Below are 18,374 nucleotides of genomic sequence, written 5' to 3' on the forward strand. Positions count from 1 at the left end.
CCCGGACAGGGGGGACATCCAGAGACAAACATTCCCACTCACATACACAGTTATGGACAGTTTAGAGTCACCAATTAACCTAAGTGCAATTTAATCAAATCAGTTGTAACAAAAAGAAAATTCCAACACACAGTACAGTGAAAAACCTGATGTTCAAACCACAAATCTAAGTCTGAACCTAACACTGCTGTGGTTCCACTGAGTGGCCTTCTTGTTCTTCTGTGCACAGACTGTGAAGGAACAGGTCTTTGGACTTTGGAGAGACCCTGACCATTACTGGAGGGGTACTGTAAAATAATATGGTGGTATTTTCTAAAAACAGATCACAGTAAAAGTGAAACCACTCATCTCTTCTTGTTCTCTTTCCATTTTAAATGGTATTAACAGTAGTAGAGTACTTGTGTATTCATCTAACAGATCTTATGCTGCTTGTGCAGGATGCTGTTCATTTGTCCAGGTTTTACATATTTTGTTGTCATCTTTTCTAAACCACTGATATTTTCATTAACATTTTATGATGAAGGGTGGTATTTGTTCTCATTTAATTCTTTAGTTGCACAACAGTTGACAGTTGAATAGATTCCAACTCATTTACATGAACTCATTTCACTCCTTTTTATTTTCCTCTGTCTCTACTTGATTCATTTCTCCTGTAAAATGCACCGACTGGTTTGAACATGAGGAACATTGTTTTAATACCTTCATCACAGACATAAAGACCAAGAGACACTACGTGCTAACTTCTCCTCAGTAATTTGAGGCTATGAAGGATCCATTTAAAACATAATGAACCATTTTAAAATGTAGTAAATGTTTTATTTCTTTGTGCTTCAGTTTTACAGTGAATATCAGTGTCAATGGAGTTCTCATGTACCTTCAATAAAACACAACATCAGCATCAACGTAGGCCTACTCAGAGACGAATGCAGAGTCTATGAGTTCCCGTCAGTATTTTCAATGTAAAAAGATCAAATTAATTTAGCTTGAAGCTTGAATAAGCACTAACATAATTTATCAGAGTTTCTGGTCGTTATTATCATTTCAGTATCTGTCTTTAACATCAGGTCATTGCCCCAAACATAGTGAACAAAGGCTTTGGGGAAGCTTCTAAGGAGATGTTCCAAATACCCTCTCCCTGTGGAATAAGAGGAAGAGAGTGACTGGCTCTTATCCCAGGTTTGAAGGTTAGCTGAACTAAGTAATTTGTAGACAGCTTGTTGCTTATGAAATCCATGAAGTGCTACAGAGAAAATTACATTTCATTTATGTAATAAACACATTTTGAACTCTCAAAAAATGACAAAAAAAACAACAAGAAAAAACACGCCGAGTTGAAGGTCTCTTTCAACTGAATTAAAAAGCAGAACTTAAATTATCCATGTAGCAAACAAAAAATGCCCTGAGCCGTCATCCTTATATCGCCTGTGGGGTTTCGGAGCGTGTAGCGGAGCCTTGATATGAATTTAAAAAATCAATTGGAAAAAAATCACTATGTCACTAAACAATGATAAAAAAATATTAGCAAAATATCTGCATAAATATTTATTTTACCTGCTCCTGAACCTCTGCACACAGCGTCTGCAAATTGGGGCTGTAAGAAGTCACTTTCATCTTTACGTAAGCTGTAGTCTGAGAGGCGTGAGCGGTGTTTGTTTCTAACGTAGTTCATGATGGAGAATAGCTGCTCACATACATGTTCATGTAGGTGTCGGGGAGTTTGTCCGGTCTTGGAAGATTCTCAGTATCACTCTATTTTTGATTCTGTATTCAATTAAATAATCATAATTTATTTTCCCAAGCGTCACGGAGCCGCAGTATAAGGATGAAAGAGCCGCATGCAGCTCCGGAGGTGCAGGTTACCGACCCCTGGTTTAGAGTCACCAATTAACCTAAGTGCAATTAAATTAAATCAGTTGTAACAAAAAGAAAATTCCAACACACAGTACAGTGAAAAACCTGATGTTCAAACCACAAATCTAAGTCTGAACCTAACACTGCTGTGGTTCCACTGAGTGGCCTTCTTGTTCTTCTGTGCACAGACTGTGAAGGAACAGGTCTTTGGACTTTGGGGAGACCCTGACCATTACTGGAGGGGTACTGTAAAATAATATGGTGGTATTTTCTAAAACAGATCACAGTAAAAGTGAAACCACTCATCTCTTCTTGTTCTCTTTCCATTTTAAATGGTATTAACAGTAGTAGAGTACTTGTGTATTCATCCAACAGATCTTATGCTGCTTGTGCAGGATGCTGTTCATTTGTCCAGGTTTTACATATTTTGTTGTCATCTTTTCTAATTTGTTTCTTTAGTTGCACGACAGTTGACAGCTACATAGATTATGCGTCATTTACATGAACTCATTTCACTCCTTTTTATTTCCCTCTGTCTCTACTTGATTCATTTCTCCTGTAAAATGCAGAGACTGGTTTGAACATGAGGACCACTGTTTACATACCTAACATCAGAAAGATCCGAACTACCTTTCTTAATATACAACCCAACTCTTTGTACAGGTTGTGGTCATATCTCATCTCAACTACTGCAATTCCCTGGCCTATGGTGTAACCAGCATGCTCTTTTAAACCCCTCCAGATGATCCAGAATGCAGCAGCAGCCTGATTCAGGTCTGCGGCCATCCGGAGTCGGAGCCGGTAGAAACACAAATCAAGAATGAGAACAGTGGAGAGTCGCTTGGAAAGATGACTGCAGACAATCTGGCCAAGGAGTGTAAGTTGGGGGCTGCATATATTAGAGGAGGTACAGGTGAAAATAATGAAGCAGAAAGAGAAAAGAGAAAAAACAGCAAGAACCTAAAGCCAGAAGTGAGTAGTGGATGTGACAATTCCTCACAAAGGAGCAGATACTGGTCCTGTTGATGGGTTAAGGACCTTCTACAGCCCTGTCCAGCTCTCCTACAGTAACCTGTCTCCTAGAATCTCCTCTGTGCTCTTGAGACTGTGCTGGGAGACACAGCAAACCTTCTGTCAATGGTACGTACTGATGAGACAACCTGGAGGAGTTGGAGTCTGTTCAACCTCTGTAGGGTCCAGGTATCACCTCATGATACCAGTAGTGACACCGACCTTAGTCAAATGCAAAACTAGTGAGAAACAGTCAGGAAAGATGAAGAGAGAAAATCATCAGTGTCCTCCACCTGTAAATCCATTCCTGTTTACGGGGTCATCTTATTGTTGGCCCTCTAGTTCACCTGTTGTTCATTTCATTAACACCAAAGCGACTGAAACTGATTAACAACCCCTCTGATATTTAACTGAGCAGATTAATACTCCAGAAGTTTAACTGATGTGGTGATATCATGTGAAAAACAAGTGTTCCTCTAAGAAGTGTATTATGTAACTTAGACTTTCAGGTATTCACAAATGTACCTGATTAATGAACAGAAAATATGTCGGTGAAGATTCTCAGTCATACAGGTGAAGTTCTCTGGAAGTTGAGTCTCGGCAACTGGACCTCCTTCTTGTTAGGTGGAATTAACAGGAGTCTGACATTCAAATATTCACAGATGTACCTGATAATTCAATCCATCATCTTTTCCACCTTTCCTGTTAAGGAAGTGCTGAGACTTGTTGACTGTCATTGGTCCAGAGGCAGGTTACTCCCTGTGTTAGTTTTCACAGGACTGATATGTAGAGACAGACAAACATTCACACTCACTCTCATTTCACTTCAGCTTTTATTAACGACATCTGCAAAGATGAGTAAGAGAGTAAGTATTATTTAATTTTTTATTCTGTGTATTTTCTGACTCCTCAGGTAGGTGATGAGTGTTGGGTCATATTTTAAAAGTCTAACTGTCCTCTGTATCTGTATTACTGACATTAGACAGACTAGAATATTTACAGGTTCATACCTATAGAACATGATGTGATAATACCTGTGAAGGTTCTCAGTCTTCCAGGTTGTTCAGTGGCAGCTGGACTTGATTTAGTTAAAGCAGGTTCAGTTATAAGAAATATTTGATTCCAAAAATGGTGAATGTCTAAATAATTATTGGCTCCCTGACACCTGCAAATACAATATGTCAAAGATCTGACATTTGTGGTCATAAGAGGACGGAGTTACTGACAGGTGTTAGTATCACACAACAACTGACTGTATCGTCTTCTTCTGTCCACAGGTTTTGACCCTAGAGAACGCGTCCTTTAACGTTGGAGAGACTCTGACTATTACTGGAGTTCCTAAACCGAATGCTGCACGGTAAGTGGTGATAATGTAAAACAATATTTCTGAACTGTTTCTGTAAAGTTTCAAACCCTCTGAGTCATCTTATCAGTTTGAAACATATTATTACAAATAAACATAATAAAATATTATTAATGATTTTGTTTCTTTGTGCTTCAGGTTTAATGTGAATATTGCCTCCAGTAACAGAGACATAGCTCTGCATGTTGACCCTCGATTTAACCACTTTAATTACATAAGAAAAGTGGTCTTCAACTTTTGCCAGGGAGGAACCTGGGGAGAAGAGCAATGCGTCCAAAGCTTTCCCTTTGAAGAAGGAAAGGAGTTTGAGGTTTGTGTGTGTTTTTTTGTTTTTGTGTCTGTGTGTGTGTGTGTGTGTGTCATATTTATTCTGACCCTTCATGTGTGTCTACTGTTTTAAATCCACGTCTCATTCTTCTTCTTTTCTTTTAGTGACCTCTGTTGGAGAATGTGTGTCACTGTACCTCTGATAACTTGACCTTCATCATGTTACCACTAATTTATTAACTCATACAGATCTGTGAAAACTACATACATTTGTTTTTGATATATTTCCAGGTATTTATAATGATATAATTTTGTGTTATTACGTCTCTTGTTACTCATTCTTCATTTATCTCTCTACAGATTTCCATTGAATTCAAGTCTGCTGAGTTCTTGGTGATTTTCCCAGATAACACTGTTTTCCACTTCCCTAATCGCCTCGGTGCAGAGATCTACCCAATGATCTATGTTGATCATGATGTTCGCATCACAAGTTTTAAGATCAAGTAAACCTCCCAGGAATCAGTGAATTCAAATAAAGTCACATAATAATCACATATTGACCTGAATACATGTGATAGAAGACTCAGTGATTTACTAATACAATCAACTTTACACATGTGGAAAGGATTTGTTCATGTCTGATGTCTCATGATGTCCACAAATGTGTGCTCAGCAATTTACCAATAAAATCAAGATTCACAAATGTGAAAAATCATTTTCTGTCTTCAGTTCTTTCTTCATAATGTTCAGAAAAGTTTTAAGACGACTACAAAAAACTGAAACACATAACAAAATGGACTTCTTCATTGTTAGGTGAAATAAACAGGAATGGACGTGATCTCCTGAGCTACTGCAGATTATGACTATGTCGTCTTCAGGAAACTTTGTGACATCACATATTTGAGTGATTGGAGAAGAAATGAACACTGCAGAGAATGAGACTTTACACCAATCACAGCTTAAGACTAATCACATGTGGTATAGCATTTCCCATTTTTCCATACACCTTTAAACACAACATTAGCTGTGTTCACTGGACTGGAGCACTGCTGAAATTTTACTTTATCAATTATTATATTAAAATCTATAAAGCTTTATTAAATACACTTCTTTGGAGTTGGTGTAATTTCTATTAAAATATACACATTTGTCTTTCACCATGATAAATATTACAGTCTCATGTAAACACCATGTGGTTAACTGTAACCAACCAGAAGAGGGCAACAGAAACTGAAATTTTATAGACGTGAAACCAGTCAGTACAAAATAACAAGTGCAGAGGCTCTGAGTTCATGTCTCTACATGTTCAATGTAAAAAGATCAAATGAATTCAGCCTGAGCTGATATCTCACTAAGGAGATGTTCCAAAAACCCAAGGGCAAGAGAATGACTCGATCTTTTCCCAGGTCTGAAGGTTAGCCAGGCTAAGTAGTTTGTAAGTAGTTTGTAAGTAGTTTGTAAGTAGTTTGTAAGTAGTTTGTAAGTAGTTTGTAAGTAGTTTGTAAGTAGTTTGTAAGTAGTTTGTAAGTAGTCCCACCACCTGTATCCTCACATATTTCACACCTCCTCCAGGTGACCCTGTACTCAAAGAGCCTGTTCCATCATTGGTGCTTCTGACACCTCCAGCTCTCTGCTTCACTCTCACTCTACTTCCTGTCTGTCTGGAGTCCACTGATGCTTCTTTGGGTCACATGAGCCTCTGTACTTCGTGGGTTCCCTGGTTCACAGAACTTTGAACTCCTCAGAGTCTCTGAAAGAGAGCTGTGAGACGTTGGTGTTCCTACAAACAGCTGTCATTGTCTGCAGCACAGTTTAACTGGTACAGTTATACAAGAACAGCACAGTGAGATGTCAGTTACACTTTTCATTTATCACCTAACATTCAACATGAGGTCAACATATTTATCCATCTATTATCTGAACTACTTTTCCTGTTAAGGGATGTAGTGTGCTACAGCCAATCCCAGCAGTCATTAGATAAGAAGAGAGGTACACCCCGGACAGGGGGGACATCCAGAGACAAACATTCCCACTCACATACACAGTTATGGACAGTTTAGAGTCACCAATTAACCTAAGTGCAATTTAATCAAATCAGTTGTAACAAAAAGAAAATTCCAACACACAGTACAGTGAAAAACCTGATGTTCAAACCACAAATCTAAGTCTGAACCTAACACTGCTGTGGTTCCACTGAGTGGCCTTCTTGTTCTTCTGTGCACAGACTGTGAAGGAACAGGTCTTTGGACTTTGGAGAGACCCTGACCATTACTGGAGGGGTACTGTAAAATAATATGGTGGTATTTTCTAAAACAGATCACAGTAAAAGTGAAACCACTCATCTCTTCTTGTTCTCTGTCCTTTTTAAATGGTATTAACAGTAGTAGAGTACTTGTGTATTCATCCAACAGATCTTATGCTGCTTGTGCAGGATGCTGTTATTTTGTCCAGGTTTTACATATTTTGTTGTCATCTTTTCTAAACCACTGACATTTTTATTAACATTTTATGATGAAGGGTGGTATTTGTTCTCATTTAATTCTTTAGTTGCACAACAGTTGACAGTTGAATAGATTCCAACTCATTTACATGAACTCATTTAACTACTTTTTATTTTCCTCTGTCTCTACTTGATTCATTTCTCCTGTAAAATGCACCGACTGGTTTGAACATGAGGACCATTGTTTTCATACCTTCATCACAGACATAAAGACCAAGAGACACTACGTGCTAACTTTTCCTCAGTAATTTGAGGCTATGAAGGATCCATTTTAAACATAATGAACCATTTTAAAATGTAGTAAATGTTTTATTTCTCTGTGCTTCAGTTTTACAGTGAATGTCAGTGTCAATGGAGTTCTCATGTACCTTCAATAAAACACAACATCAGCATCAACGTAGGCCTACTCAGAGACGAATGCAGAGTCTATGAGTTCCCGTCAGTATTTTCAGTGTAAAAAGATCAAATTAATTTAGCTTGAAGCTTGAATAAGCACTAACATCCTTTATCAGAGTTTCTGGTCGTTATTATCATTTCAGTATCTGTCTTTAACATCAGGTCATTGCCCCAAACATAGTGAACATAGGCTTTGGGGAAGCTTCGAAGGGGATGTTCCAAATACCCTCTCCCTGTGGAATAAGAGGAAGAGAGTGACTGGCTCTTATCCCAGGTTTGAAGGTTAGCTGGGCTAAGTAATTTGTAGACAGCTTGTTGCTTATGAAATCCATGAAGTGCTACAGAGAAAATTACATTTCATTTATGTAATAAACACATTTTGAACTCTCAAAAAATGACAAAAAAAACAACAAGAAAAAACACGCCGAGTTGAAGGTCTCTTTCAACTGAATTAAAAAGCAGAACTTAAATTATCCATGTAGCAAACAAAAAATGCCCTGAGCCGTCATCCTTATATCGCCTGTGGGGTTTCGGAGCGTGTAGCGGAGCCTTGATATGAATTTAAAAAATCAATTGGAAAAAAATCACTATGTCACTAAACAATGATAAAAAAATATTTGCAAAATATCTGCATAAATATTTATTTTACCTGCTCCTGAACCTCTGCACACAGCGTCTGCAAATTGGGGCTGTAAGAAGTCACTTTCATCTTTACGTAAGCTGTAGTCTGAGAGGCGTGAGCGGTGTTTGTTTCTAACGTAGTTCATGATGGAGAATAGCTGCTCACATACATGTTCATGTAGGTGTCGGGGAGTTTGTCCGGTCTTGGAAGATTCTCAGTATCACTCTATTTTTGATTCTGTATTCAATTAAATAATCATAATTTATTTTCCCAAGCGTCACGGAGCCGCAGTATAAGGATGAAAGAGCCGCATGCAGCTCCGGAGGTGCAGGTTACCGACCCCTGGTTTAGAGTCACCAATTAACCTAAGTGCAATTAAATTAAATCAGTTGTAACAAAAAGAAAATTCCAACACACAGTACAGTGAAAAACCTGATGTTCAAACCACAAATCTAAGTCTGAACCTAACACTGCTGTGGTTCCACTGAGTGGCCTTCTTGTTCTTCTGTGCACAGACTGTGAAGGAACAGGTCTTTGGACTTTGGAGAGACCCTGACCATTACTGGAGGGGTACTGTAAAATAATATGGTGGTATTTTCTAAAAACAGATCACAGTAAAAGTGAAACCACTCGTCTCTTCTTGTTCTCTGTCCTTTTTAAATGGTATTAACAGTAGTAGAGAACTTGTGTATTCATCCAACAGATCTTATGCTGCTTGAGCAGGATGCTGTTCATTTGTCCAGGTTTTACATATTTTGTTGTTATCTTTTCTAATTTGTTTCTTTAGTTGCACGACAGTTGACAGCTACATAGATTATGCGTCATTTACATGAACTCATTTACCTCCTTTTTATTTCCCTCTGTCTCTACTTGCTTCATTTCTCCTGTAAAATGCAGAGACTGGTTTAAACATGAGGACCACTGTTTACATACCTAACATCAGAAAGATCCGATCTACCTTTCTTAATATACAACCCAACTCTTTGTACAGGTTGTGGTCATATCTCATCTCAACTACTGCAATTCCCTGGCCTATGGTGTAACCAGCATGCTCTTTTAAACCCCTCCAGATGATCCAGAATGCAGCAGCAGCCTGATTCAGGTCTGCGGCCATCCGGAGTCGGAGCCGGTAGAAACACAAATCAAGAATGAGAACAGTGGAGAGTCGCTTGGAAAGATGACTGCAGACAATCTGGCCAAGGAGTGTAAGTTGGGGGCTGCATATATTAGAGGAGGTACAGGTGAAAATAATGAAGCAGAAAGAGAAAAGAGAAAAAACAGCAAGAACCTAAAGCCAGAAGTGAGTAGTGGATGTGACAATTCCTCACAAAGGAGCAGATACTGGTCCTGTTGATGGGTTAAGGACCTTCTACAGCCCTGTCCAGCTCTCCTACAGTAACCTGTCTCCTAGAATCTCCTCTGTGCTCTTGAGACTGTGCTGGGAGACACAGCAAACCTTATGTCAATGGTACGTACTGATGAGACAACCTGGAGGAGTTGGAGTCTGTTCAACCTCTGTAGGGTCCAGGTATCACCTCATGATACCAGTAGTGACACCGACCTTAGTCAAATGCAAAACTAGTGAGAAACAGTCAGGAAAGATGAAGAGAGAAAATCATCAGTGTCCTCCACCTGTAAATCCATTCCTGTTTAAGGGGTCATCTCATTGTTGGCCCTCTAGTTCACCTGTTGTTCATTTCATTAACGCCAAAGCAACTGAAACTGATTAACAACCTCCTCTGCTACTTAACTTAGCAGATTAATATTCCAGAAGTTTAACTGATGTGGTGATATCATGTGAAAAAACAAGTGTTCCTCTAAGAAGTGTATTATGTAACTTAGACTTTCAGGTATTCACAAATGTACCTGATAAATTAACAGAAGATATGTCGGTGAAGATTCTCAGTCATACAGGTGAAGTTCTCTGGAAGTTGAGTCTCGGCAACTGGACTTCATTTTTGTTAGTTGGAATTAACAGGAATCTGACATTCAAATATTCACAGATGTACCTGATAATTCAATCCATCATCTTTACCACCTTTCCTGTTAAGGATGTGCTGAGACTTGTTGACTGTCATTGGTCCAGAGGCAGGTTACTCCCTGAGTTAGTTTTCACAGGACTGATATAAAGAGACAGACAAACATTCACACTCACTCTCATTTCACTTCAGCTTTTATTAACGACATCTACAAAGATGAGTAAGAGAGTAAGTATTATTTCATTTTTTATTCTGTGTATTTTCTGACTCCTCAGGTAGGTGATGAGTGTTGGGTCATATTTTAAAAGTCTAACTGTCCTCTGTATCTGTATTACTGACATTAGACAGACTAGAATATTTACAGGTTCATACCTATGGAACATGATGTGATAATACCTGTGAAGGTTCTCAGTCTTCCAGGTTGTTCAGTGGCAGCTGGACTTGATTTAGTTAAAGCAGGTTCAGTTATAAGAAATATTTGATTCCAAAAATGGTGAATGTCTAAATAATTATTGGCTCCGTGACACCTGCAAATACAATATGTCAAAGATCTGACATTTGTGGTCATAAGAGGACGGAGTTACTGACAGGTGTTAGTATCACACAACAACTGACTGTATCGTCTTCTTCTGTCCACAGGTTTTGACCCTAGAGAACGCGTCCTTTAACGTTGGAGAGACTCTGACTATTACTGGAGTTCCTAAACCGAATGCTGCAAAGTAAGTGGTGATAATGTAAAACAATATTTCTGAACTGTTTCTGTAAAGTTTCAAACCCTCTGAGTCATCTTATCAGTTTTAAACACAATGAATAATTTTTAAATATAATGAATGTTTTTGCTTTTTTGTGCTGCAGCTTTATTGTGAATATCGCCACCAGGGACAAAGACATAGCTCTGCATGTCAACCCTCGATTTAACCACTTGAATTACATAAGAAAAGTGGTCTTCAACTCTCACCACGGGGGAACCTGGAGTAAAGAGCTCTACGGCCAAGGCTTTCCCTTTGAAGAAGGAAAGGAGTTCGAGGTGTGTGTGTGTGTGTGTGTGTGTGTGTGTGTGTGTGTGTGTGTGTGTGTGTGTGTGTGTGTGTGTGTGTGTGTCATATTTATTCTGACGGTTCATGTGTGTCTACTGTTTTAAATCCACGTCTCATTCTTCTTCTTTTCTTTTAGTGACCTCTGTTGGAGAATGTGTGTCACTGTACCTCTGATAACTTGACCTTCATCATGTTACCACTAATTTATTAACTCATACAGATCTGTGAAAACTACATACATTTGTTTTTGATATATTTCCAGGTATTTATAATGATATGATTTTGTGTTATTACGTCTCTTGTTACTCATTCTTCATTTATCTCTCTACAGATTTCCATTGAATTCAAGCCTGCTGAGTTCTTGGTGATTTTACCAGATAACTCCGTTTTCCACTTCCCTAATCGCCTCGGTGCAGAGATCTACCCAATGATCTGTGTTGAACAAGATGTTCGCATCACAAGTTTTAAGATCAAGTAAACCTCCCAGGAATCAGTGAATTCAAATAAAGTCACATAATAATCATATATTAACGTGAATACATGTGATAGAAGACTCAGTGATTTACTAATACAATCAACTTTACACATGTGGAAAGGATTTGTTCATGTCTGATGTCTCATGATGTCCACAAATGTGTGCTCAGCAATTTACCAATAAAATCAAGATTCACAAATGTGAAAAATCTTTTTCTGTCTTCAGTTCTTTCTTCATAATGTTCAGAAAAGTTTTAAAACAACTACAAAAAACTGAAACAGATAACAAATGTGTACCTCAGACTTTAAGTACTACTCAGAGTTCTACTAGCTTCAGAAGTTCTGATGACTCTGCAGTTGTAGGACGTATTCAGGGTGGAGACATCACAGAGTACCAGAGGGTGGTGGACAGTTGTGTGGAGTAAAATGGACTAAACCATTATTAACTCAACATCAGTAAAACAAAGGAGCTGGTGATGGACTTCAGGAAATCTGGGAGTCCTGTCATCCCTCATTTCTCTATACAGGAGGTGGAGGTTGTATCCGAGTACAAATACCTGGGAGTGTACTTGGACAACAAACTGGACTAAGAACTCAGAAGCACTGTACAAAAAGGCTCAGAGCCTGATGTACTTTCTGAGGAGACTCAGGTCCTTCCACGCCTGCAGCACCATGTTGATGATGTTCTATGAGTCAGTGGTTCCAGCGTCATCTTCTATGCTGTGGTCTGCTGGGGCAGCAACATGAAGGTGTCAGACACCAACAGACTTTACACCAATCACAGCTTAAGACTATTCACATGTGGTATAGCATTTCCCATTTTTCCACACACTTTTAAACACAACATTAGCTGTGTTCACTGGACTGGAGCACTGCTGAAATTTTACGTTATCAATTATTATGTTAAAATCTATAAAGCTTTATTAAATACATTTCTTTGGAGTTGGTGTAATTTCTATTAAAATATACACATTTGTCTTTCAACATGATAAATATTACAGCCTCATGTAAACACCATGTGGTTAACTGTAACCAATCAGAAGAGGGCAACAGAAACTGAAATTTTATAGACGTGAAACCAGTCAGTACAAAATAACAAGTGCAGAGGCTCTGAGTTCATGTCTCTACATGTTCAATGTAAAAAGATCAAATTAATTCAGCCTGAGCTGATATCTCACTAAGGAGATGTTCCAAAAACCCAAGGACAAGAGAATGACTCGATCTTTTCCCAGGTCTGAAGGTTAGCCAGGCTAAGTAGTTTGTAAGTAGTTTGTAAGTAGTTTGTAAGTAGTTTGTAAGTAGTTTGTAAGTAGTTTCTAAGTAGTTTGTAAGTAGTTTGTAAGTAGTCCCACCACCTGTATCCTCACATATTTCACACCTCCTCCAGGTGACCCTGTACTCAAAGAGCCTGTTCCATCATTGGTGCTTCTGACACCTCCAGCTCTCTGCTTCACTCTCACTCTACTTCCTGTCTGTCTGGAGTCCACTGATGCTTCTTTTGGGTCACATGAGCCTCTGTACTTCGTGGGTTCCCTGGTTCACAGAACTTTGAACTCCTCAGAGTCTCTGAAAGAGAGCTGTGAGACGTTGGTGTTCCTACAAACAGCTGTCATTGTCTGCAGCACAGTTTAACTGGTTCAGTTACACAAGAAGAGCACAGTGAGATGTCAGTTACACTTTTCATTTATCACCTAACATTCAACATGAGGTCAACATATTTATCCATCTATTATCTGAACTACTTTTCCTGTTAAGGGATGTAGTGTGCTACAGCCAATCCCAGCAGTCATAAGATAAGAAGAGAGGTACACCACGGACAGGGGGGACATCCAGAGACAAACATTCCCACTCACATACACAGTTATGGACAGTTTAGAGTCACCAATTAACCTAAGTGCAATTTAATCAAATCAGATGTAACAAAAAGAAAATTCCAACACACAGTACAGTGAAAAACCTGATGTTCAAACCACAAATCTAAGTCTGAACCTAACACTGCTGTGGTTCCACTGAGTGGCCTTCTTGTTCTTCTGTGCACAGACTGTGAAGGAACAGGTCTTTGGACTTTGGAGAGACCCTGACCATTACTGGAGGGGTACTGTAAAATAATATGGTGGTATTTTCTAAAACATATCACAGTAAAAGTGAAACCACTCATCTCTTCTTGTTCTCTGTCCTTTTTAAATGGTATTAACAGTAGTAGAGTACTTGTGTATTCATCTAACAGATCTTATGCTGCTGTGCAGGATGCTGTTCATTTGTCCAGGTTTTACATATTTTGTTGTCGTCTTTTCTAAACCACTGATATTTTCATTAACATTTTATGATGAAGGGTGGTATTTGTTCTCATTTAATTCTTTAGTTGCACAACAGTTGACAGCTGAATAGATTCCAACTAATTTACATGAACTCATTTCACTCCTTTTTATTTTCCTTTGTCTCTACTTGATTCATTTCTCCTGTAAAATGCACCGACTGGTTTGAACATGAGGAACATTGTTTTAATACCTTCATCACAGACATAAAGACCAAGAGACACTACGTGCTAACTTTTCCTCAGTAATTTGAGGCTATGAAGGATCCATTTTAAACATAATGAACCATTTTAAAATGTAGTAAATGTTTTATTTCTCTGTGCTTCAGTTTTACAGTGAATGTCAGTGTCAATGGAGTTCTCATGTACCTTCAATAAAACACAACATCAGCATCAATGTAGGCCTACTCAGAGACGAATGCAGAGTCTATGAGTTCCCGTCAGTATGTTCAATGTAAAAAGATCAAATTAATTTAGCTTGAAGCTTGAATGAGCACCAACATCATTTACTGGAATTTATGGTCATTATTATCATATCAGTATCTGTCTTTAGCATCAGGTCATTGCCCTAACCATAGTGAACATGTAACCCTCTCCCAGTGGAACAGGAGCAAGAGGGTGACTGGCTCTTATCCCAGGTCTGAAGGTTAGCTGGGCTAAGTAATTTGTGGACAGCTTGGACCAGAAATCTGATGTGGTTGAAGTCTGCTTGCCACATATGTTCCAAAAAGATGTTTAACTGCAGCATGTTTTCCCAGTTTATCCATTTCTTTGAGTCCCACCACCTGTATCCTCACATGTTTCACACCTCCTCCAGGTGACCCTGTACTCAAAGAGCCTGTTCCATCATTGGTGCTTCTGACACCTCCAGCTCTCTGCTTCACTCTCACTCTACTTCCTGTCTGTCTGGAGTCCACTGATGCTTCTTTTGGGTCACATGAGCCTCTGTACTTCGTGGGTTCCCTGGTTCACAGAACTTTGAACTCCTCAGAGTCTCTGAAAGAGAGCTGTGACACGTTGGTGTTCCTACAAACAGCTGTCATTGTCTGCAGCACAGTTTAACTGGTTCAGTTATACAAGAAGAGCACAGTGAGATGTCAGTTACACTTTCATTTATCACCTACAAATAATGCAGCTTTATTGTGAATATCAGCTCCAGTGACAGTGACATAGCTCTGCATGTCAACCCTCGATTTAACCACTATGATGACATAAGAAAAGTGGTCTTCAACTCTTGCCAGGGAGGAACCTGGGGTAAATGGAGCTACGGACAAAGCTTTCCCTTTGAAGAAGGAAAGGAGTTCGAGGTGTGTGTGTGTGTGTGTGTGTGTGTGTGTGTGTGTGTGTGTGTGTGTGTGTGTGTCTGTGTGTCATATTATTCTGACCCTTCATGTGTGTCTACTGTTTTAAATCCACGTCTCATTCTTCTTCTTTTCTTTTAGTGACCTCTGTTGGAGAATGTGTCACTGTACCTCTGATAACTTGACCTTCATCATGTACCACTAATTTATTAACTCATACAGATCTGTGAACAACTACATACATTTGTTTTTGATATAATTTCCAGGTATTTATAATGATATGATTTTGTTGTTATTACGTCTCTTGTTACTCATTCTTCATTTATCTCTCTACAGATTTCCATTGAATTCAAGTCTGCTGAGTTCTTGGTGATTTTTACCAGACGACTCTGTTCCCGCCTTCCCTAATCGCCTCGGTGCAGAGATCTACCCATGATCTTTGTTGAAGAAGATGTTCGCATCACAAGTTTTAAGATCAAGTTAAACCTCCCAGGAATCAGTGAATTCAAATAACGTCACATAATAATCACATATTGACCTGAATACATGTGATAGAAGACTCAGTGATTTACTAATACAATCAACTTTACACAAGCGGAAAGGATTGTTCATGTCTGATGTCTCATGATGTCCACAAAAGTGTGCTCAGCAATTTACAATAAAATCAAGATTCACAAATGTGAAAAATCATTTTTGTCTTCACTTTTTTTTTCATAATATTCAGAAAAGTTTACAAAAAACTGAAACAGATAACAAAATGTGTACCTCAGACTTTAAGTACGATGCGGCCAGCCTCACCCAGACTCTGCATCCCGCGGCCCCGAGGTAAATTGAGTTTGGACAGCATCCTCCTCTCAGCTACAACATGTAGATCATGTAGTCTCAAACTCCTCTCAGTCCTCGACAATCCCTCCCACTCACTGCACATTGTACAGCAGAGACTGATCACATTAAGTGCTCCACAGAGAACCACAGGAGATCATTTTTACCTGTGACCATCAAACTGTTCTAACTCGTCCCCTCCCTCTGTAAGGAAGTGGGGACTAACTCTCATCAGAATCCCTATTTAGGTCATTTATTTCTTGTTGTTCCTCTCTGGACTAAGTTCTCTGGAAGTTGAGTTTTGTCAACTGGACTTTCTTATTATAAGGTGGAATCAACAGGAATGGACGTGATCTCCTGAGCTACTGCAGATTATGACTATGTTGTCTTCAAGACACTTTATGACATCACATATTTGAGTGATTGGAGACGAAATGAACACTGCAGAGAATGAGACTTTACACCAATCACAGTTTAAGACTAATCACATGTGGTATAGCATTTTCCATTTTTTCCACACACCTTTAAACACAACATTAGCTGTGTTCACTGGACTGGAGCACTGCTGAAAATTAACTTTATCAATTATTATCTCAAAAACTATAAAGCTTTATTAAATACACTTCTGTGAAGTTGCTGTATTTCTCTTTAAAATGTACTAATTTTTCTTTTAATGTGATAAATATTACAGCCTCATGTAAACACAATGTGGTTAACTGTAACCAACCAACCAACCAGAAGAGGGCAACAGAAACTGAAATATCACAGACATGAAACCAGTCAGTACAAAATAACAAGTGCACAGTCTGAGTTTGTAGATGTTCAGTGTAAAAAGATCTAATGAATTTAGCTTGAAGCTTGAATGATCACCAACATCATTTACTGGAATTTATGGTCATTATTATCATATCAGTATCTGTCTTTAGCATCAGGTCATTGCCCCAAACATAGTGAACATGTAACCCTCTCCCAGTGGAACAGGAGCATGAGGGTGACTGGCTCTTATCCCAGGTTTGAAGGTTATCTGGGCTAAATAATTTATAGACAGCTTGGACCAGGAATCTGATGTGGTTGAAGTCTGCTTGCCAGAGATGTTCCAAAAAGACGATTCGCTGCAGCACGTTTTCCTATTTTATCCATTTCTTTGAGTCCCACCACCTGCATCCTCACATATTTCACACCTCCTCCAGGTGACCCTGTACTTCATCAATTGCCTGGTTCACAGAACTTTGAACTCCTCAGAGTCTCTGAAAGAGAGCTGTGAGACGTTGGTGTTCCTACAAACAGCTGTCATTGTTTGCAGCACAGTTTAACTGGTTCAGTTATACAAGAAGAGCACAGTGAGATGTCAGTAACACTTTTCATTTATCACCTAACACTGCTTGTGGTTCCACTCAGTGGCCTTCTTGTTCTTCTGTGCACAGACTGTGAAGGAACAGGTCTTTGGACTTTGGAGAGACCCTGACCATTACTGGAGGGGTACTGTAAAATAATATGGTGGTATTTTCTAAAACAGATCACAGTAAAAGTGAAACCACTCATCTCTTCTTGTTCTCTGTCCTTTTTAAATGGTATTAACAGTAGTAGAGTACTTGTGTATTCATCTAACAGATCTTATGCTGCTTGTGCAAGATGCTGTTCATTTGTCCAGGTTTTACATATTTTGTTGTCATCTTTTCTAAACCACTGATATTTTCATTAACATTTTATGATGAAGGGTGGTATTTGTTCTCATTTAATTCTTTAGTTGCACAACAGTTGACAGCTGAATAGATTCCAACTAATTTACATGAACTCATTTCACTCCTTTTTATTTTCCTCTGTCTCTACTTGATTCATTTCTCCTGTAAAATGCACCGACTGGTTTGAACATGAGGAACATTGTTTTCATACCTTCATCACAGACATAAAGACCAAGAGACACTACGTGCTAACTTTTCCTCAGTAATTTGAGGCTATGAAGGATCCATTTTAAACATAATGAACCATTTTTAAATGTAGTAAATGTTTTGTTTCTTTGTGCTTCAGTTTTACAGTGAATGTCAGTGTCAATGGAGTTCTCATGTACAGTACCTTCAATAAAACACAACATCAGCATCAACGTAGGCCTACTCAGAGACGAATGCAGAGTCTATGAGTTCCCGTCAGTATGTTCAACGTAAAAAGATCAAATTAATTTAGCTTGAAGCTTGAATGAGCACCAACATCATTTACTGGAATTTATGGTCATTATTATCATATCAGTATCTGTCTTTAGCATCAGGTCATTGCCCCAACCATAGTGAACATGTAACCCTCTCCCAGTGGAAAAGGAGTGTGAGTGTGATTGGCTCTTATCCCAGGTCTGAAGGTTAGCTGGGCTAAGTAATTTGTGGACTGCTTGGACCAGAAATCTGATGTGGTTGAAGTCTGCTTGCCACATATGTTCCAAAAAGAT

The 18,374-nt window shown here is 38.8% G+C and overlaps 1 protein-coding gene and 1 long non-coding RNA gene across 2 annotated transcripts; both read left to right on the forward strand.

Annotated features, from left to right (window-relative positions):
- Nucleotides 1-3,657: 3,657 nt before the first annotated feature.
- On the forward strand, nt 3,658-4,378 carry LOC113173050. The gene is made up of 3 exons (XR_003299809.1): nt 3,658-3,728; nt 4,140-4,219; nt 4,364-4,378. It is a non-coding gene; the product is annotated as an uncharacterized LOC113173050 (long non-coding RNA).
- Nucleotides 4,379-10,184: 5,806 nt separating this feature from the next.
- LOC113173332 (beta-galactoside-binding lectin-like) lies at nt 10,185-15,523 on the forward strand. The gene is made up of 4 exons (XM_026376743.1): nt 10,185-10,217; nt 10,629-10,708; nt 14,950-15,121; nt 15,452-15,523. Exons 1-4 carry the CDS (start codon nt 10,206-10,208, stop codon nt 15,521-15,523), a joined length of 336 nt encoding a protein of 111 aa, XP_026232528.1. The 5' UTR covers nt 10,185-10,205.
- The last annotated feature ends 2,851 nt before the right edge of the window (nt 15,524-18,374 follow it).

Source organism: Anabas testudineus, chromosome 21 (assembly GCF_900324465.2).
Source record: "Anabas testudineus chromosome 21, fAnaTes1.2, whole genome shotgun sequence".
Classification (NCBI taxonomy): Eukaryota; Metazoa; Chordata; class Actinopteri; order Anabantiformes; family Anabantidae; genus Anabas; species Anabas testudineus.